This window comes from Leptodactylus fuscus, chromosome 1, assembly GCF_031893055.1.
Source record: "Leptodactylus fuscus isolate aLepFus1 chromosome 1, aLepFus1.hap2, whole genome shotgun sequence".
In the NCBI taxonomy this organism is placed as follows: domain Eukaryota; kingdom Metazoa; phylum Chordata; class Amphibia; order Anura; family Leptodactylidae; genus Leptodactylus; species Leptodactylus fuscus.
In genome coordinates, this window is record NC_134265.1 from 38,475,048 (window position 1) to 38,496,649 (window position 21,602).

Genomic DNA, 21,602 nt, shown 5'->3' on the forward strand with positions numbered 1-21,602 from the left:
ACGCTGTGACGAAGACTCTAACGTAGATGTGAATGGAGCCTTACAAGGTGTATTATTAGTTATTTTATTGTAGCTTTATGTAACTTGTATTATTAGCATTAAAAAAACAAACAAACTTGGGGCTGAGGAACTACAAGTTCAAGCACACAGAGAGCAGGCAGACCACGCCAGGACTTGTAATTCTGCAGCACCCTGCTGGGGGCTGAGCACGTTATTGTGTTGTGCAGGGACACAAAGGGAGGAGGCAGACACTTCCTCTATCACTCCCGGGCCGGCTCCCTGCACAGTCACCCCTAGCAACCAGCACAGCGCAGTCGCCGACGTCATCAGGACGCGCCTCCCCTTTCCTTCGAACGAGACAAAGAAGGAGAGAGTAAAGGGCGGAGCGTGGTCGCTGCCATCACTGTAGATAGGAGAACCGTGAGGACGCACAGACACCGGCTCGGTGAGTATTATCGAGTTGCCGGTAGATTTTTACTTGCCTGCAGGGCGGTTGTCGCATTCGGTTGACGTCACGGCCGGGAAGATGCCGGCGCAGCCGGGTGACGCTGGGGGAGGAGTCAAGTGACGGCGCCCGTTGCTGCTGCTGCTGCTGCTTTGTGAGGCGCATTGTGCTGCAGGTAAGAGGCGGCGGCGGTGGATCAGGACGGCAAGTAATCGGGGGGCGTCGTGTATGGGGTTGACTGCTGGTTTTCTCATCGTCGGGCGCCATGCCTACCGACTCCGCGCTCTCCCGGTCTTCTCCCACCGGAGGGGTCACACCGGGCGCGGGGCTGTAGTGGTGGGGGGCGCAGTACATGAGGCCCGCATTGGGGTGGGTGGTCTGCGGCCTAGTGATGGCGGCTGCGCCTCAGCCCCCCGTGACTGGACAAAGGGAGCAGGCCGGGCCGGCGTGGTGCGGAGGGTGGGGGGAGCCCCGCATTGTGCCGCAATCCTGCCCGCCCGGCTCTAGATAGAAAGCAGACAGGGCCACAGCAAGGCGGGGGGCCCAGTGCAGGGGCCCCTCAATGACTCGGGGCCACCAGCAATCTAACCAAATTCCATAGGGCTCCCTATTAAGCGGCCTCTATTATATAAGCTCACACAGGGGCCCCAGAAGCATTATGTGGCCTGTACATAGAGGCCCCTGTTATTGCACACAATAGAGATCCTATGCTTGTATACATGCTATGTGGGCCCCTGGCTTATCCCTATTTCCTGTTACTTAGGGGCCACTGTCATGACTGTGTTACACAAAGGAGTTCATGGTTTTGTGTTGTCTATGGGCCCCCTGTTTAACCCTGTATGTATCTGTTTCCTGTTACATAGGGGCCAATGTAGTGATTTTCACACAAAGGAGGCCATGCAGTTGTATACACATGGGCCCCTGGTTTGTATCTGCTTCCAGTTATGTGGGGGCCCCTGTTATAGTGGTCTCAGATGAATTACCTGTACAGATGGTCTAACCATTATACAGCCTGTAAGGAGTGTTGGGGTTTGTTCGTATACATATGTGATACATTATAGAGTTTCTGTTTGGATTTGGCAATGGAAAATTGTTACAGTAGCATCAAAGTGGGTGCACATGGGGGAATCCGGGCTGGATTTTCCAGCCTGAACCCATTTAGATGTCACTCCTGTATCATAGTGATCTGATAAGACTTGTCCTTGCTGGGCAGTGGCTACACTGTTATGTACTGTATACAGGCTACGAAAAGTCAGGGCTCCTAACATCATAGATCACTGTGAGCCAAGGACCCCGGTCTCCTTTTAAAGGGGTTGTTCTGAATTTAGGGCCAATTTATAATCAATCAATCCATTATCTAGTCTCTGTCCCTTTTTCCTCCTGTGATGGCACTTGCCCTCTGGATGTGGAGAGGCTCCCATGGCCGCTGAGGGACAGCAATTGGTCTCAGCAGTCTTGTGAGTCTCTCCACGCGTTGCAAGTCCTGGGATGGAAAGGGGATTGGTATTAATCAATGATGCATTGGGGAAAGGTGAGATTGTCCTTTTTAAAAAATTTTACATCCATCCTTGCCACCCTTGAGTGTGCTGTAAAGCCTGGTCAACCCCTTTGAACCACATTTTCTGGACAGGGTTTTTGTGTGTACATGGGTCCTTAGGGGCTTATCAGCTGATGACCTAACCCCATCCCAACTGAAGATTGGCAGGGGCTCAATAACCGGCCTGCCGCTGATCGGCTGTTTGATGAGACCGCAGAGTTTGTACATTTTACATCATTGTGTTTGGTATCGCAACTCATCCTATTGACTTGAATGGGACTGAATAGCGAACAGGCCATGTGACCAATGAATGTGATATCACATGATCTTTTAAAGGATGGGTGATCCCTATCTGCACGCTGCAGAACTTGTCAATTATTTCTGCACATTTTAACAGTAGGTTTTTACTCAATTCACTGTGGTTGGGTGAAAACTGCAGTGAATCCCTAGCAATCTCCTTATATAATGCATGCAAATTTCTGCCACTGTGTTTGCGTTGAAGGAATTTTCTGGTACATGTGTCCATACCCTAAGTCACATCTATTGTCATTTTCCCCAGCTCCACTACTTGGTGTTAATATAATTGACTATGATTGGCTCATTGTTACTTGTTCTCTCCGCCTTTTGTCTTGATGTTATTTTATATGGCGCCTGTGCCATGTGATGTGACTGTCTAGCAGTTTCCCGTTTGTGACAATGGGAATGACTCACAATATGTATGCATGACTTATCAATGTGACGTATAGCTGCCTCAAATACTCACCATAGCCAATAGCAGGGTCTGCAACCTTCGGCATGCCAGCTGAGAAACTACAACTCCCAACATGCTCCATTCACTTCCATGGGAGTTTCAAGAACAGCAAAGCAAGTATGCATGCTGGGAGTTGTAGTTTTACAACAGCTGGAGAGCCGAAGTTTGCCTACCCCATGGCCTATAGCATCAGTATCTTCATCACTAGTAGGTGTATTTTGGCTTAAAGGGATATTTCTGCCCCATGTAAACACCCGAGGCCTGTTCACATGGCCATGGTGGTGTCTAGATTCCAGACCAATTTGGCTTCATGAGATACAATAAGGAAAAATCTACTTTTCCTCATCATTCAGTATTATGGTACACTCTTCACTCGTCCGCTATTGCCAGTGAAGGCTATTGTCCCCTTAGGGAATGTATAGAAGACAAATTGTTGAATAATTTGCCATGGAATTCATAAAATCCAAGTGCGCCATGTGGAACTGCTCTATGTTGTCCCCTGACGGACCCGGATGATGAGGAGCCAGCGCTAGTGCCAGTGGGACGTGGTTCTCTGGTGTATGCTGAAAACCACATAAACATTCAGCACAGGGTACATCTCCTTGGAGATGTGTATTCACATTCAGCCGAATTCTTGCAAACATTTCTGTGCCTGGAGATAAGTTGCCTTCATCTGAATGGGGTTGGTTCGGCAGCAGGCATGTGGCTTTCTGCAAGCCTTGTTTAGATGTATGGAACAGTTGCAGAGATATTTGCCTTGTGTGCAGAATGACCATTGAAGTTAAAAAGGTTTTCTGGGATAAAAATATTGAAGAGGAGGTTATCTGGCACTGGGCACGTTCACCAGTCAGCTGATACACAGATAATGGGACAAGAAGCGGTCAGCACTGTTCTGTGTAGTAGCTGAATCAGTGCTGATGATCTGTAATACGTGGTCTGACCACTACACAGAGAACGGCGCCATCTGCTTCCTCCCCCATTTGCTGTGTTTCAGCTGCTGAGAACAAGTGATTGGTAGGAGTGTCGGACCCCCACCCATCGGATATTAATGACCCCTTCTTAGGATCATCAGTACTTCATATTTGTAGGCCAGGAAACCTCTTTAATGAATCATCGTTTATTACGTTAGTGCTATTGCACTTGGCTGATGTATCACATTACAGCCGTGCTGTGACCTCTCCGGGACCCGCTCTAGACTTAAATTGACAGACTTACCCCAACCATCTGCTGTATGAAGAGACTGCGATGTGACAATGATGTCACATTCATCAGTGATATGGTAAAGGAACATTTCAGTCCTCTTCAAGAGAATGGGGCTGAGCAGCAGTGTCAGGTACAGCCCCTATGTAACATACAATGAAGAGGCCGCACTGCTCACCCAGATCCCTGGGGGGGCCTCAATCACCTGCTCATTTCTTAAGTCCCAGAACACTCATTTATTGTTGATGGCCGTCGTCCTTCACATACATGATGTGTGTGCTCATGAAATATTATTTTTAGGGCTGCGTTAGCGTCTTCAATGACTATGGCTTGTTTGTTGGCCAGTAACTGAGAATCTTTAAGGTGCGGCCATTGCTTTGGTTCTGGCTAGGCTGTCTGTGTGTTCGCCGGCCACAGTGAAACATTTGTCTGGCTGGTACTTGTTAGGGGTCTGTTCACACAGCAGAATTTGAGGCCTTAGCCTTATTAGCAGGTGGTAGCCATGGCAGAAAGCTCTAGAGTCCGCCTTAGATTCCTCTTCCAATTTCGCTTTATGAATAGTCCCTAAGGGAGCATTCACACGTTCAGGTTTTCAGATGCCGGTTTTGAAGTCAAATTCAAGAATGGATTGTAAAGGGAGTACTAGTGAATAGAAAAAGCTGTATCTGGAAACCTGTATGTGTACACACACCCTAACAAGTGGCTTTATGTCACTCTCGGCAAGCGATTGTGCTTACTCATGGGGTACGAAATCAAATTGCTCCCAGTTTTGGAGGATTGTGGATTTAGTCTTGTGAATGTAAGACATACTGTTTAGTACTTGTTTAGACAGGTCCCTGCTTTGTCATATAATGGAACAAATCTACTTGATGTAGTTACACAATGTTACAATAGGCTGGGTACAATCTAACGTGTTAACACGGCTGTGCACGACCCCTGACATCATGTAGTGAGTGGATGTGAGGCCACTAAATACATTATATCACGGTCACCTAGTCCATTCACAGGCCCCAAAAATGGCAGTCACACTGGATTGACATCTGCATTGGGAGACTCCCCTGCTGAATCTGCTTAGTCGGTGGAAAGTAGAGTCCTGCAAGGACTATGGGGTCCATTATACATATTTGAAAACATACCAGCTACCTGCAGCCACCACTAGATGGAGCTAATGTGCTAGCTGCTTACTGTTTTACATTAAAAGGATCCTATCATTAAAACACAATTTTTTCTGGTTGACACGTGGGAATAGCCTTAAGAAAGACTATTCTTCTCTTACCTTTAGATGTTTTCTCCGTGCCGCCGCTCCATAGAAATCCCGGTTTTTGTCGGTATGCAAGTGAATTCCCTCACAGCACTGGGGGTGTCCCCAATGCTGCGAGAGAATTCTCCAGCGCTGCCTCTATCTTCTTCATGCGTCTTCTTCTGGTCAAACTTATAAGCCTCAGGCAGAGGTGACTGCACATGCCCGCGGTCACAAGAAAAATGGCCACTTATACAGTAAGTTAGTGGCCTGTGGACATGCGCAGTTGACTCTGTCCGAGACTTAGAAGTTTGAACCCAGCTCCGGTTCAGAGAGGCTGTTCCTGAAGAAGATGGAGGTGGCACTGGAGAGTTCTCTTAGAGGATTGAGGACACCCCCAGTGCTGTGAGAGAACTCATTTGCATTCCGACAAAAACCATGATGTCTACGGAAAGGCGGCGCAGAGAAGACATCTAAAGGTAGGAGAATAGCCTTTCTTAAGGTTATTCCGACGTGTCAACCAGAAAAAATTGTGTTTTGATAGGATCCCTTTAAACACAATTGTAATAGGAAAGTATGGAAACCTTTCACTTAAGATTAAAGGGATTATGCCTTATAACATATTTATCCTCTATCCATAGGTTAGAGCAGTGTTTCCAAATTGGGGCACCCCTTGTAAATTAAAAAAATAAGGGCTCGTTCACATCTGCGTCGCCCTCTCCGTACTGCAGGTTTCCGTTTCCTGCCTAAAACAGAGGCAGGAGACGGAAACCTGCAGGAGTCTCTCTCACCCATTCATTTGAATGGGTGAGAGAGATGTCTGGCCGTGAGCGGTGGTGAGCGTTTTGCGCTCTCCGCCGCAAAACCGGGTTTTATAATCCGGACACAGTCGGACATGCAGTACTCTGTGTCCGGATAAAAAAATCCGGTTTCGCGGCGGAGAGCATAAAACGCTCACCGCCGCTCTCGGCCGGACCCGGTCTGTGCTTTCCGTCTTCTGGCATGCAGAAGACGGAAAGCACAGAATGGAAAGAAGAACGCAGGTGTGAACCTAGCGTAATCTCCTCAGGGCACTCTTAACAAATATATTTTTAGTAAAGGACCAAAAAATACATCCTAAGGATGCAGATAACATTGCATGAGGACATGTGGTGATCCTCCTAGCTGCTAAGGCAGCCATGGGTGCTGTGACACCCTGATGGGGAGGATAAACAGCAGACTGGTGGATGTCTGACCCCTGAGGGGTTTTTCCTCCCATTGTGAATTCAGTAGGTTTGGATGTTTTGCATACCCCTGCTGGACAGGGCACATCCACTCTCCTATTCACTTCAATGGAGGCGTCAATAGGCAAAGTATAGAACTCTGTCATCTTCGGTTCCCATTACAGTTTAGTTGGGGTGCGGATGTGTCAGTTCAGCAGGGTCGCCCGGGGGCATCTTCACTCGAATATTGTGACAGTCACATAATGCAAGTTCTTTGTATTCTGACCAATACTTGTATCACTGCTGGGTTTTATGTGTTCACTTTGGATATCTCCTCTTTAGGCCGGGTTCACATCTGCGCCCGAGGTCTCCGTTCTGCAGGTTTCCATTTCCTGCACGAAACTGGGCAGGAGACGGAAATCTGCAGGCAGTTTGCAAACCCATTTATTTGAATGGGTTTGAAAAGTGCCCAGCCATGAGTCGGACACAGACACAGAGTCGGACATGCAGGACCTTGTGTCCGGTTTAAAAAAAAAAAACTGTTTCGCCGCAGAGCGCACAAAACGCTCACCACCGCTCACGGCCAGACTGTCTAACAGGTTTCTGTCTTCTGCATGCACCTCAGAATGGAGACCGATCGCTGGTGTGAACCCCGCATGTTTTATCTGGCACTTTTATCACTTTACTAGCTTTTAGTTTATTTGCTTTGATGGGTTTTATCCTCTGTCTAGTAATCCTCGAGTCCACCATTGGTACGCAGTGTCTAGTTATGGATAACAAATTGTGAATGGTGATGATTGGATAGGGTTAATGGCTTGTAGTTGTAGTCTAGCCAAGAATATGGCAACGTGTTTTTTTTTTTCCGAGAGCTAAGGGTATATTCAGATGTTGTGGTTGAAGTGACATTAAAAAAATTGTTTCTATACAGTTGGGTAATAAAAAAAAAAAAAATATATATATATATATATATATATATATATATATATATATATATATATATTTTTTTTTCCAGATGAACTATTTGCTTAACCTGTACAAACCATAACCGCATGCTACACCGGTGCAAAGCCTTGTGTATTTTTTGGCTTGGTGTTAGAGCGGTTTTAGGGGATGAAATTTCTGAACGCAAATTTTACAGTTTTACAATATTACAGCCCATAAAAAAAAAGCCATTACACGGATTGTGCAGGATTAGAAAACATGGCTGCTTTTATCTCAGGAAGTGACCTCATGTCCGTTGGCAATGCTACAACTCGGCCTATTAAAACAAATGAGATTGAACAGTAGCTTTGGTCATGTGAGCAATGGATGTGATGTAACATGGAAGTCGTGCAGGTGTCCTGGACTGCAAAAGCGAATAGAAATGGGTCCTGTCTAGTGATGAGCGAACACTGTTCGGATCAGCCGATCCGAACAGCACGCTCCCATAGAAATGAATGGAAGCACCTGTGACGCTGACTTTGCCGGCAGCCGGTCGCCGTACTAGGTTCTTCCATTCATTTCTATGGGAGTGTGCTGTTTGGATCGGCTGATCCGAACAGTGTTCGCTCATCACTAGTCCTGTCCTCAGTTTTACCATTATCATGGACCTGTGTTGGTACACGATAGTGTGTATGGGGCCATAGAGAATAGTGTGCTATCAGTTACAACCACGGCTAGCACACGGACAAAGCACATGGTTGTGGCGTGCAAGTAGCCTAAACCACCAATAAGCTGCTTAGTTGATGCAACAGTTTTGTAAGCGAAATGGACTTCTGTTCACTTGCAGAAAACTAGTTAAAGCCACCATGTGTGAACACTGCCTTGTGTCTGCAGTTGAGGTGCTGCTCTTTGACGGTTCACACTCCTTTCTGTATATGCCGCAGGTAGTCCCCCATAGCCTTTTATTGTGCACCTTTGTATACATCCCTGCTGTACTCCCCTATAACGGTACATTGATCTGGCCCCCACCCACTATACGTTCAGTCAGTTGATGGGTCTGGTTATTCTGCATGTAAGAATGGATTCATCTCCCAGAGGGATTGGGTGATTCGCCATTAATGGAACGCTTTGCCACCATCAATGAACGATTATTTTAGGACACTCCCCTTTTACAGGTAGCCAATGACAGTGCGTGACAGGACGGCATGGAGACAAAATCATTGGAATAGTTCACAGCCAGTTATTGAGCCGACTCGCGGTTTTGCTTATCTTGCGATTCGTTGCCCAGCCCTATGTTCAAGTTACATCCATTGGGGGACGACTCAGACAAAAAGATCAATAACATATTTTTTTTCCTTTTTCACTAGCCCATTAAAAATGGATGCAAAACAGATGATCCTCAGCCATCAAAATGTATTTTTGGCTGTGTCAAATGACACGCGTCAATGGCGCTCACTGGGCGTTGGCAACTTTTTGGCACCTGATCAAAGACCACCCTATTGCCCTAAGACACCTTCACTTATGTTAGTGAATGGAATCTAATTGTGACATCACGAAAAGATGACTGGTTTAAAACTAGAATTCGTGGCCCCCTTTGGGTGACAATGTGACTCTATTCCCAGAGCCACGCCGCAGTCTTTGGTTGCAGCCATAGAGGTTTTCTGAATCCAAACTGAGTTTCCATATTGTGGTCTTATCCACAAGATAGGTCATGTGGACAAATGTTGGGGTCCTGATGTTGAACCCCCACATGCCATACTGATGAACACTCCTGTAGATAGGTCATCAATTTAGGGATGGAAAACCCCCTTTAAGTGACGTTCACGTCACATTGTCTATCCTACACACTGCACCGTTTTATTTGGCATCGCTTCATGTTAGTGGACCTTACATTGTGTCTTGTATGGCGAGGTTTCAGCTCATGTCTATTGCAGCGAGCGTGAACAAAGGGAATTCTAGGGAGCCAGAGCTGCGAGGGCCCCACTTCCCTGGAATCCGCCCCCCACCCATGTTACTGATAATGAATTAACCTACACATATGCCGTGTATTGTGCTTCAATTTGTTGCTCGCACTGAGCGGGCCGGGGGTCGCTGTCTGGGATTGAGGTCAGTCTGGGTGGGGTAGCAGCTGCTGCTTTTAGAGGAGAAATAAGAGCCGAGCGGCAGCAGCAGCGAGGAGAAGGACTTTTTCCGTTTAAACATATGTGAACAGTCACTTATGAAACCCACGCTCAGATTTCGGTCTTCCAGGAAGGAGGAGGGGAGGGAGGGCTATTCCCTGCCTATTTGAGTAACTCCGGTCCCATGTGCTACGAGGTATATTTTTACACCCCACACTGACTTTGTTGGTGAATGAGGCCCAAGAAAAAGGAGGCCAAAGTATGGTGAACATTGCATGGTTTGGTTTTGGGAGTTGTGGGGCTGGTTGATGATGTCTACAGCGTTGTCTTCTCCCTGGTCATTGGCCAGTTTATTACACCGATAATAGATAAAGTAGGAAAGATTCTTGTACGACACATTAGGATTCCCAGGTAGTCACCTTTGCTTGGTGTGTGACCGCTTGGATTGTTGCATGTGCTATTGGTTTGCTGGCTAGAGCTAGTGTTTGCTTCAGGCTAAGTTCACACTGAGTTTTTTGGTCCGGGTTTTGAGGCCATATCCGTATTGAAATCAATGGGAGCTGCTCAGGGCTTTTTTTTTTTTTTTTTTCCCCGGGAGCTGTTTCTTCCGGGCCCCCGATAAAAACAAGCGAGGTGCTCATTCTTCAGGCCGAGTCCCCTCGCAATTTGGCCTGATGAAACTCCCTCATCCGGACTAGGCCCATTCATTGGGCCTAATCCGGAGCGGAGTTCGCGGCTGGATGCTGGTGCACTGCATTGGCTTTCAGTCGCGGCTACCTCCGCCTCAGGTTCTGGTCCAAAAAACCCAGAGTGAACTTATCCTCAAGTGGTCTATACCAAAACTACAAAGCGTAAGGATGCATGCCAATGTGGTGGCCACCAATGAGATGTGTGACCGGTGCTGTGACCCATCGGCGTAGAATCTGTCGGTTGTCTTTTAGCACTGCAGACTAAGGCTGTGTTCACACTAGTGTTTTAAGCGGATAGGGTTTCTGTTTTTCAAGTCCCGAAGTGGGCATAATAAAAGGTTCACACTAGCGTTTGGTTTCCTATCGTAAGGCTACGTTACGCACACCGGAGTCTCTGTTGGATTCTTTGTCGCGGTGTCCGCTCTGTTATAGCCAATTGGGTTTGTTGGTTCTCAAGTATTAACATTATTCTAGCGCCCCGCCTCTCTGCCAAAGGAGAACCATCGCTTGTGTGAACCTAGCGTAATAAGAAACGTTTGTGTTCTGGAAAAAGCCCTTCTGCCCGGATTGTACTCGCGTTTGCATTAGCTTGTGTCGGTGCCAGTTGTACAAAGCCATCGGGTGGGTTATTTTGGGATGTCGCCTGCGTGAGATGGATCCAAGCATTTCATTTCCTGCCTGTGCTGAGGACAGAGGAGCGGAGTGGCCTGCAGTCATGTGTCACCACTAACAATATGTGCAATGTTTGAGTTCCAGCTGTACGCTAGTAATGTGAAGTCTTCAGCAAGTCAGCAGTGCTCATACGGGTTTCTGCTGCGTATGGGATTAGCTGTGACATGTGTGAATGTCGGCCGGGCACTGGGGTCATGGCATCGCCCAGGAAAATGAGGTTAGAGCGACCCTGTAGCCTACTGATAGATGAGGCTTCCAGATATAATGGGATTTACATTGGTCAGCTTTTCATGCCACAATATTGGTGACACTTGTAGGTAAGCCACTAAGGGCATGTTAGGGTGAGTTCACACAGGTTTTATTTGCTCAGGATTTTGAGGCCGTATCTGCCTCAAAATCCTGACCAAAAAGATGGCTCCCGTTGAAATCAATGGGTGCCGGTCAGTTCTTTCTTCCGGGAGTGATTTGTTCCGGCTCCTGGAAAAAAGAAGCGACATGCTCATTCTTTCAGGTGGATTTGCCTCGCGACATCCGTTTGGGCCTAATCTGGAGCGGCGTGCGTGACCACTCCTGCATCCAGTTGCAGCTACCCGTACTTTGATTCCGCCTCAGGTTCCGGTCCAAAAACCACCCTGTGTGAACTTATCCTTACACTTTCAGGTTTTCAGATGCATTTTCTGAATGCAAAACCAGGGATGACGTAAAGAGCTGGCGTCTATTCTGTATACTTTCACTCCTGTATGACTCACACCTGGTTTGGGCTTCAAAACCTGCATGTGTGAACACGGAACAGGTGCAAAGTGGCGAAACATAACAAAAATACATTTACTGCTCTTCCACTGTATTCTGCTTTTTTTTTTCTTTTTTTTTTTACCCTCCATACAAGTCTACAGGAAAAACCAGTTTATATCCACATTGATATGATACATTTTCCGCCAAGATTTTTCTGCGATGTCAGTGAGGTTAAAGGAAGACTCATATACTTTGCTGGAGCCAAAAACGTTGCGTTTCCACATGCTATGGCCTCGGATTAAATCTATACCACGTGATCTCTCTCCAAGTTTTTCCCTGCTTATAGATTGTTCAATAACTTTTCTACCTCCCTAGAAAATTCGGTCTCTTCTGCCTGTAAAATTGCATCACCCGGATTCACAGAATTCCTGCCTGTAGAGGACATGGGTGGGGGCCTCTGGGCCTCGATATTTTCACCATGGCTTCAGGACTTAAAATACTTCCATGAGTATAGGGGGGAGGGGGAGGTCTCTCTGCCCTGAAATCTGAACCGTGCTGGCCACTAGGTACGGCTCTGCCACTTATGTCATGCTTCACAATGGAGCGGAGGTTTTCTGCACATCCTTTTTCCAGTTGCTTAGGTTAGAATACCTCTTTAAGCATATGGGGGAGCTATAAAATAGGGGGGATTTACTAACCCATCTATGCTAGTTTTTTGCAGGGCATCTTTGGCGCATGGTCGTTTCTTGCAACAAAGATGTGCCACTTTATTCCTCTTTTGCCCGGCTCACCACTTTTTTTTAAATGCGGGTCCAGATTGGGGTAGAGATGCCTCACCCCTCATTTACTATAACCATGCCAGAAAACTGGTGAGCGCTGTACCTCAAACCCATGCCAGGAGAGCGCGTCTGAATTACTACAAGGCTGGAGCATACAATGCGAGCTGGGATTTCATTGAAGGGGTTTTCCAGGTCCAAAATCTTTTTTTTTTTTTTTTTTTTTTTTTCCCCATACTAATCATCAGTATACCATTATATCTATGGGAAAGCCGCTGGAGTTTCCGTAGATATAAATGACATGCTGTAATTTGCAAAGCTGCAATGGCTTTGCAAATCGCAGCCTGCCCGCACTGCGTTTTTTTCCCGCAAAGTGGGCATGGGATTCACATGAATCCCATCCCCTTTGCTTGCACTGTGAAATGCAGCGATTTTTTTTTTTTTTCCTGCAGTGTGTCAGCTGCGGGCAAATTGCGGCGTTTACGCCCCGTGGGGCCCCGGCCTTAAAGAGGTCATTTCACCTCCTCCACCAATTCAAGTTCTTAGCATCTGTTAGTAAGTGCTGCTTCACTGATTCCAGCATAGTTGGAATTTTCTCTTTAGCCCCCACCATTCCAGAGCTGCAAGTGCAGTTAGTTTTGGTGCCTGATGTGCTCTGATTAGCTCTGTAATGTCAGAAGGGCAGTGTCAGAGTTCAGAATCACACCACTTGTCTGCTCGCCGGCCTCCTGACAGTACTGAGGCTAAATAGCATATCAGGCAACACAACTAGCAGAACTGATGGCTCAGGAATGGTGGGGGCTAGACTAAAAAAAAATCCAGCTGTGTCAGAATCAGTGGAGCAGCACCTATTCTATGGAGGACTTGTTGGTGGTGAAAGGTCTTCTTTAAAACTAATATATAGGACTCCAGTGTTGATCTGTCCCTCTTATTTTATGTAGCAGTACTGTTTCCTGTGACTTCGTCCGCGGCGCCCTCCCACCGGGCGCACCCTCCCGTCAACAGCTGCACACACCCCCCCCCCCCTCCCTACCACCATGCTGTGCACCATATGCAGTTGTGGTCCGGCAACCCCCAAGCACCCTCGCACGTGCGTGTGACCACCGTCCTGGGGTCCCTCGTAGCACCGTGGGTCCCTGGACCCCCTCTTCACCCTTTGCCCCCTCCTGCGTGCCCCCCATTTACCAACCCCGACCTGGGACCCCCTTCTCCCCATCCTAAATGTTTGCCACTTTGCCCCCCCCCCCCCCCCCCCCCCGTTACCCGCTGCCCCCCACTCATGCCACCCATCCCCCTCCTCCCCCAAACTGCCCTGCCGTGCGTCTGACAGCAGCCGCTGTAGCACCGCAGGCAGACTTGTCGTTGGCAACAGCGGGGCAAGCAACCCCTCCACAGCAGTGGTTGAACCGTTGAGTCCCCCGGTGTGCGTGCACTGTCGGCACAGCAGAGGGACTTCTTGCGCACCTATAGCACGGCTGCTTGCTCCGGAAGGTCGGGAGCTTGCAGGGGGAGGCATGTGCTACAGTGTCCTCAGCGCCGCCCATACAATGCTGCTGGCCTATCGGAAAGCGGCTGAAGTAGAGTGGATAATGTCATCTCGGCTCCATTAGCCTTGCGGAACGGCAAATTCTGTGCTTGCGGTGGCGTTGTGTGGGCATTTAATTAATATGTAGCCTATGTATCTTTCCAGGTCCCAAGGTATGTATGTTCCAAATTTGAGCCGAATCCCTGCAGCCGTTTTTGCGTGATTGAGGAACGTCCAAACAAACAAACTTTCACATTTAATTTATTATATTAGTATAGTATTAGTAGGATTATGCTGTGACTTTCTAAGTACACATTCACGTGGCTGTTTTTTTTTTTTTTTTTTTCTTTTTACAATTTTTTTTTTCCGCTAATTTTTGGAGCATATTCTGTGCCCAAAACCACATGTATTCGGCTTTGTGTGATTTTCCATATCCACAAAGTGAGAGAATTGACATTCACATCTGGAGAGATCTGATAATCACCCTTGGAGTACTTTTACAGATTTTCTTTAAACCCTGGCTGATTTTTTATTTTTTTTCTTCAGCGTAAATATCAGCTGTCTGAACATGCCCCAAGATGTTCATACATCTATAACTGTAACCAGGGTGTCGGTCCCCTGGTCTTTGTAGCTCTGTGCGTTCTTCCATTGCTGTATACCCTGAGCAGCTTCCAGCTCCCTTTGCGTTGTCTATTGAGGTATTGATTTTTTATTTGCTTCCCTCCCATAACGTTTGCCAGGCCTGGAACAGTTGCCGGTGGTTGAGTGAAATCTGATCGGTGCGTTACGTTGTGGCCGCTCACCTGATTTTCTTGGCTGTGATTTAGTAGGGGGAGGCAGTGGGGTGTTGGGATCTAAGGCTTTCCTTTACCGCTCTGAGGATTTGTGTCTTTCATCTTTGCAGTCGGCGAGTGCTGCAGTCTTGAAGATCTGTGCTGTGGCGTATAGTCCTCTGCATTGTGTGGATCTCAGGCTGGTTGTGGTGTGTTAGGTCTATGGCAGGGCTCCTGAAAAACCAGAGGACGTTCAGAACTATGAGTGCTGGGGATGTCGCAGGAGTTGCCCATAGCTGTATATAGCAGCTTTCCTATACGCCTGGTTAAATGATTACCCCCCTGTGTATATATAGCACCAGTATATTAAGCAGCTCTGTATAGGGGACACCGAATGGAACGTGGCTGTATCAGCATCTACTATACTTGGTTTCTAGTAGCTTTAACATTTTTGTGCCTTGTTCCTCCCAGAAGACCATTTATGGTTAGGACAGTGTTATGGGGTTTTATTTTAAATTTTATATTGATGGCTTATCCACATCTATCCATAAGTGATCGGGGGTTGTCTGACACCGTGACCCTGCACCGACTAGCTGATCTAGACGCCAGAAGCTACTGCTGTGGACAGAGTCGCAGTCACTTTATTCTTATTCAAGTAACGTGCAGAGCTGTAGTAACTTGTCACCACCACTATACAGTGGATGGCGCCACAGCTCTTACTAGGCTACGTTCATGTCTGCTGTTCTGGAGGGTCAGAGGACCAGAACAACAGACACACACGGACTGCTAAAATAGCCGACACCTACAGAGAAAGTCAGGGCCTATTGGCGTCTGACAAGTGTCCATTGTTTACTTGAAAGCATCAAGATGAAAAAGTTGTGTATGTGCAGAACTTCTTTTTGTCCGACGGTGGAATCTCTAAACTGAGAATCCCAATGCGGATGTGAACATGCCCTGTGACAACTGGATCAACTGATTAATGCGGTGTCGGGGTGTCAGACCCCTCACCAAACAGTGTTAAGGCTATCCTATAGATAGGTCTTCAGTTATAAAAACAGCTCTCGGGGCTGGAAAACCCCTTTAATAAATGCAGATCATTGGGCACTGCCAGTTATCACATTTCTGCTGCAACCCCCAAAAAACACGCAGGCGCGATCCCACATGACTGGTTTAGAGACTAAATTCTTGGTTTTCTTTTCCTTGTCTCTTGCAGATTTTCTATTTTGTACATACATTGTTTTGTATATACTGTATATGATGACTTCGGTGGGAAATGAACGTACCCGGGGGACTCGGGAAAAATCACAGATTTCAACTCCACAGACACAACCACAGAAACAGGTACAGGTAAGTGCTGTGGTACGTGGATGCCATGAATGATTTTGGGATTTCTTTTTGTACATTCCTTGGATTACTGATCCCTCGTCGTTCCTATTCTCTGGTCCCTCACCCTTAATGGTTGCCCTCAGCACATTGATGCAAAGGACTCAGCCAATCCCTGGTCTCAGCTTTGTTTTTTTGGCTGAGCTGTCATTGTGTCTGAGAGGGACCAGGAAGGAGACCCGGCAAGGAGCATGGAAAGCAACTTCTCTGAAATTGGAGGAATGGAGAGGCGAATACGATGAAGACTAACTTTGTAATGATGGAGAGTTTCTATGTTGGTTGTCTTCACTTAGTGCAGAGGTCAGAAACCTTCGGCTCTCCAGCTGCTGTGAACCTACAACCCCAATCCTGCTCCATTCACTACCATGGAAGTTCCAAGAACAGCAGAGCAAGTCTGCATGCTGGGAATTGTAATTTTACAACAGCTGAAGTGCCGAAGGTTGCCTGCTCCTGACCTAGACTTTAGGTCTTGTTTCCTGTTTCCACAACTGAAAGCTAATTTGGATGTCACATTAGAAAAAATTTCACTTATCAATACAAGTAGATGTATTGGGCAGATTTATTAAAATGTGCGGTTTCTACACCAGTCTTCATATCCCGGGGCATGTGCAGGCCTTGTCATAAATTAAAGGGGTTTCAGGTCCTAAATCGAGTTATCATACTAAGGACCTTTACACATGTGGACCCTGCACGACCGGCTGTTGCATGCCAGAAGCTGCTGGTAGACTGGCAGCGAGTGCAGTGCCGCTCCTCTGCAAGTAATAAGAGCCCTGGGCATTGCATGTGCTTCCAGGGAACGGTATAGGAGTCTGGTCACTTCCAGCACCCGAGGGCTGCTATAACAGCTGATTTGTGTTGCGGCCGGGTGTCTGACCTCATCCTATACACGGATAGGTCATCAGTATGAAAACTGTTTTTGGGCCTGTAAACCCCCCTTAAGTGCCACCTCAAACAATCTGTGCATATCAACCGAAATCTAAACTTGCAAACTCCAGGTTTGCAACTCGACACCAGTTTTCTGCAGTAGAGAGATATTGTACTTTTGCTCAGCCTTCCGTCTTCCTATAATCTCCTCTGCAGATATACAAATATTACTTTCCAAATCACTTTGGAGGGTGGCAACAGCAGCCATGGCTTCTGCCTCGCGTTATACAGTTTTCTATCTTTAGATCTTACTCTATACTGCGGCTCCATAACCTGTAGTAAACACTCTCCTACTTGACTTTGCACTCTGACAGCTGAGATATTTAGAGCCTGCTGTGGCGTCGGCCATGCTTGTACAGGGGCTGCTAATCTTTATTCCCCTTCGGGTAATTCTGACCGTTTTGTTTTGTAGGCAACAGCTGAGCAGATCCGCCTCGCACAGATGATCTACGACAAAAATGATGCAGACTTTGAGGATAAAGTGAAACAAGTAAGTTGTAGATTTCTGCATTTGCGGCCCATTTTTGGGAATGAGGTTGGCCTATGTTGAATGATCAGACTGGATGCCAGGTGGGGATTTTCTTGTCAGGCTGCATGGCTGGGCGGTGGACAGCTGCAGGGGCTTTATTTATGGGGCAGTGTAAGTTCTGCCTTGTCCCTGCAGCTTTAAATTCGTCTTGTCAGTCTAAGATCATGTGCTCTAAAGTAACGTCAGCCTTGTGACCGCCCTCCAGAATGTCGTGACACAGTCGTGTCCTTACCTTTGTGATGAAGCTGACCATCAGCCAAATTTCCCTTACTAATAGCTGTCAACACCTGGAGCCTTTTACTTCTGTCCAGATTAAGGTCTGCTGGACCCCATCGATGACAGTGAAACCCCTCTGGAAGACCCCCCCCCCCTTTCCAGACCCGATTTTCATTATATTATGCTACCAATTGATCTTAACACCTTTGACATCAGTCAAACATATTCTGCTATATTTGAAAGGCTTACTGAGCCATGGTGTAAGTAAACTTCACACTGTCTGCCTATTAACCCATAAAAAAAAAATAATCCTGAAATCTTGCAGTTTTGACTCTGACCGCTAAGCCTCACAATAGTCTTACACTTCCTGTTCTGTAGCCACCTCATCTTCACAGGCAGGATTACAATAAAATGTAATTTTTTAAATTTATTTATTTTTTCTTCGTGTAGCTAATGGAGGTGACAGGAAAGAACCAGGACGAGTGTATAGTGGCACTTCATGACTGCAATGGAGATGTGAACAGGGCCATTAATATACTTCTAGAAGGAAATTCTGACACGGTAAGGCTAATTTTTTTTTTTTTTTTTTTAAATGTAGATCGTGAGCCCCATATAGGGATCACAATGTAGATTTCCTATCAGTATGTCTTTGTAGAATGGGAGGAAATTCACGGGGAGAACATACCATTTCCTTGCAGATGTTGTTCCTGGCAGGATTCGAACCCAGGACTCCAGAGCTGCAAGGCTGCAGTGCTAACCACTGAGCCACCGTGTTGCCCCTAGTTTTTTTTTTTTTCCTTTCCTTTTATAAAACCTTTTTTTCTGAATGAAATTAAATAATGAAGCCAGATGTTAGCAGCTGCTCCCACGGTGGAAAATGAAGCTATTCTTCTCAGTTTTCCCCTGCCGCGTCCCCTCATTAGCGTGCTGGTGCAGAGTATCGGCATTCAATCGCCAAGGTGAATGGGCCTGATCAGCATGGAGTCTCGAGCCGCAGACTCCACGGCTGGATCAACAGCAACATCCGTGCCAAGATCGAGCAGGATGCTTTTTTTTTTCAGCATCTTGCTGCAATCTTTGTCTCCCATTGAGAACAGTGGGAGGTGGAATTTGCCTTGGATTCAGGGGTAGAATCCGCACCCAAATAATCGTCAAATTCCTACCTGTGAAGGACCCCTTATAAGTTAGTCAATAAGAATTTATGAATGTGTAGTTTTTTTGTTTTTAACTTTGTGGTTTTTGCTTCTTTTCAGAACATAGCATGCACTGGCTGTGGTATTTTTATTTTCTCCAAGAAATTGATTTTTATTCATGTGTTCTCCTGTTGTCATTGTAGACCTCATGGGAGACTGTTGGTGGCAAAAAGAAGAGTATTGGAAAAGAGAGCTCTGAAAACAAAGAAAACAGGGAGAAGAGGGGAGACAGAGAAACAAGCCGCGGCCGTGGAACATCCAACAGACGTGGCCGAGGAGGGAGCCGTGGCAGAGAGTGTATGTGCTGGTTATAATCATTTGGTACTAAAGATAGAACTATAGACTTGATCTAAAATGTTTTTTCTTGTGCAGTCAGAGCAGAAGAAAATGGAGTAGACAGTGGTCCTGGCGACAGACCTGCTGATCGTGGCAGACGTGGACGTGGGAGAGGTACAGTAGCTTTCTTGGAATTTTTTTTTTTTTTAGTGTAGATTGTGAGCCCCATATAGGGATCACGATGTACATTTTTTTTCCTATCCGTATTTCTTTGGAATATGAGAGGAAATCCACACAAACACAGGGAGAAAATACAAGCTCCTTGCAGATGTTGCTCCTGGTGGGATTCGAACCCAGTACTCCAGCACTGCAAGGCTACAGTGCTAACCACTGAGCCACCGTGTTGCCAAAGTTGGAAAGTTAAAATAGGCGAATGACAAAGCAGCAATAAAGGGAACCTGTCGCTAAAACCACCTGCATGACCTTAAGCAACTGAGGATTTGGTTGCCAACCCTGATAATGTTAGTCCATATCGTCCCTCTGTTTTGAACTTTTATTAGTCAGAGAAGGGTCCTGGACTCCTCGTGCCTTGTGCTGTCAAAGATGCGCGTGCAGTGAAGTGATGTGTATTGTCCATGGGTTCAGTACCACAGTGCCTGCCTGTCCCAAATTGCCGGGATGAGTCTCAAACTGAAAAATGGAGGTGCGGTTGGAGCTGATGGCAGCTTTGATGACTTTTTAAAACATAAGAACAAGGGGGAGGTTAAGAGGTCTCCGTTCTGGTGACAGGTTCCTACATGCTGGTTGCACTTCACTGAATTTAGTGACAACCCTTTTAAATTGGGATTCAATATATGTCTACAACTGCAGATTTGCTCTTTTGATCAATGGATTGTCATGGAGTCTTTTCGAGGCAGGAATAACCATCTAACATCTTTTCCTTTCAGGATTTGGAGGGCGTGGGCGAGGTAGGGGCGCAGGAAGGTTTTCAGCACAGGGCATGGGGTAGGTCAATCTCACACACCGTGCGATGTAAAGGGCTGACATTGTTAGTGTTCTATTACTGAGAACGACTCTGTTCTTTGTTACAGCACATTCAACCCTGCAGACTACACAGAGCCCAGCACTAATGATGGGTTTGGTGTAAAACCAGAGGTATGGGAGGCAGGTCAGAGCGACGGAGATGACGGGACTGGTAAGTGGTGGTTAATTTCTCGGATGTCTTTTAGGTAGATACAGCACATAGTACGGTTGAAGGAAAGACACAGGTCCATAAAGCAAGAGGTGGGAAAGGCCACAGCTAAGGATTTTAATATTGTTTTCTTATCGGAATCATTTACTTTGACTCTTCTACTTGTCCCATAATCCAGTCATGAGACCGCACTAGTGGTCAGACACTGAGCCATGTCCTGTGGGTTTAGATTCAGATTTAGCAGGAGGTTCTGCCTTGTCTATTACTGTCTTATTCTACAAGGAATTTATTTTCTGGGTGACTTCAAATGCATGGCATCTTATTATCTAAAAGTTATTTTCAGGATTTGTATATATGTTACTTAGGATTTTCATTTACTGCTTTTTACAAGGAGCATGGAGAAATTCTATCGAAGAGTGGACAGCCGAAGACTGGAATGAAGATGTGAGTGCGGTTTGTTTTCCTCTTATTGACTTATTGGGGGATGGGCTCTTTGGTAAAAGTACTTATAACTGAGTTTTTATTAGAATTTAAGTACATGTTCACTGTTCTCACAGTTTATGCAGGAAGTGTGCCTAGTGCTGACCTCTTGGTATAGTCCAGAGCTGCATTCACAACTTATGTACGCCCTAGAGCTGAAATCTGCTAGCACTCACTGCTTGGTTTAGGTTTGCACAGAGTCTCAACTTTTACCCCTGGTGCTGTACAGTTATATGACTGTCCAATATAAATCCAATATTATTATGCTATTAGTAATGTATGTACACACTGACTGTACCAGCAGAATAGTGAGTGCAGCTCTGGAGTATAATACAGGATGTAACTCAGGATCAGTACAGGATAAGTAATGTAATGTATGTACACAGTGACTGCACCAGCAGAATAGTGAGTGCAGCTCTGGAGTATAATATAGGATGTAACTCAGGATCAGTACAGGATAAGTAATGTATGTACACAGTGACTGCACCAGCAGAATAGTGAGCGCAGCTCTGGAGTATAATACAGGATGTAACTCAGGATCAGTACAGGATAAGTAATGTAATGTATGTACACAGTGACTGCACCAGCAGAATAGTGAGTGCAGCTCTGGAGTATAATACAGGATGTAACTCAGGATCAGTACAGGATAAGTAATGTAATGTATGTACACAGTGACTGCACCAGCAGAATAGTGATCACAGCTATGGAGTATAATACAGGATGTAACTCAGGATCAGTACAGGATAAGTAATGTAATGTATGTACACAGTGACTGTACCAGCAGAATAGTGAGTGCATCTCTGGGGTATTATACAGGTTGTAACTC

At 46.3% G+C, this 21,602-nt stretch overlaps 1 protein-coding gene across 1 annotated transcript in view; it reads left to right on the forward strand.

Annotated features, from left to right (window-relative positions):
• Nucleotides 1-529: 529 nt before the first annotated feature.
• UBAP2 (ubiquitin associated protein 2) overlaps nt 530-21,602 on the forward strand; it is a 36,309-nt gene continuing 15,236 nt past the window's right edge. Inside the window, 9 exon segments of the mRNA XM_075269666.1 lie at nt 530-620; nt 15,797-15,930; nt 17,303-17,380; nt 18,086-18,196; nt 18,972-19,125; nt 19,201-19,278; nt 20,052-20,109; nt 20,196-20,299; nt 20,688-20,740. Coding sequence (XP_075125767.1) covers nt 15,838-15,930; nt 17,303-17,380; nt 18,086-18,196; nt 18,972-19,125; nt 19,201-19,278; nt 20,052-20,109; nt 20,196-20,299; nt 20,688-20,740 — 729 coding nt within the window. The 5' untranslated portion in view covers nt 530-620; nt 15,797-15,837.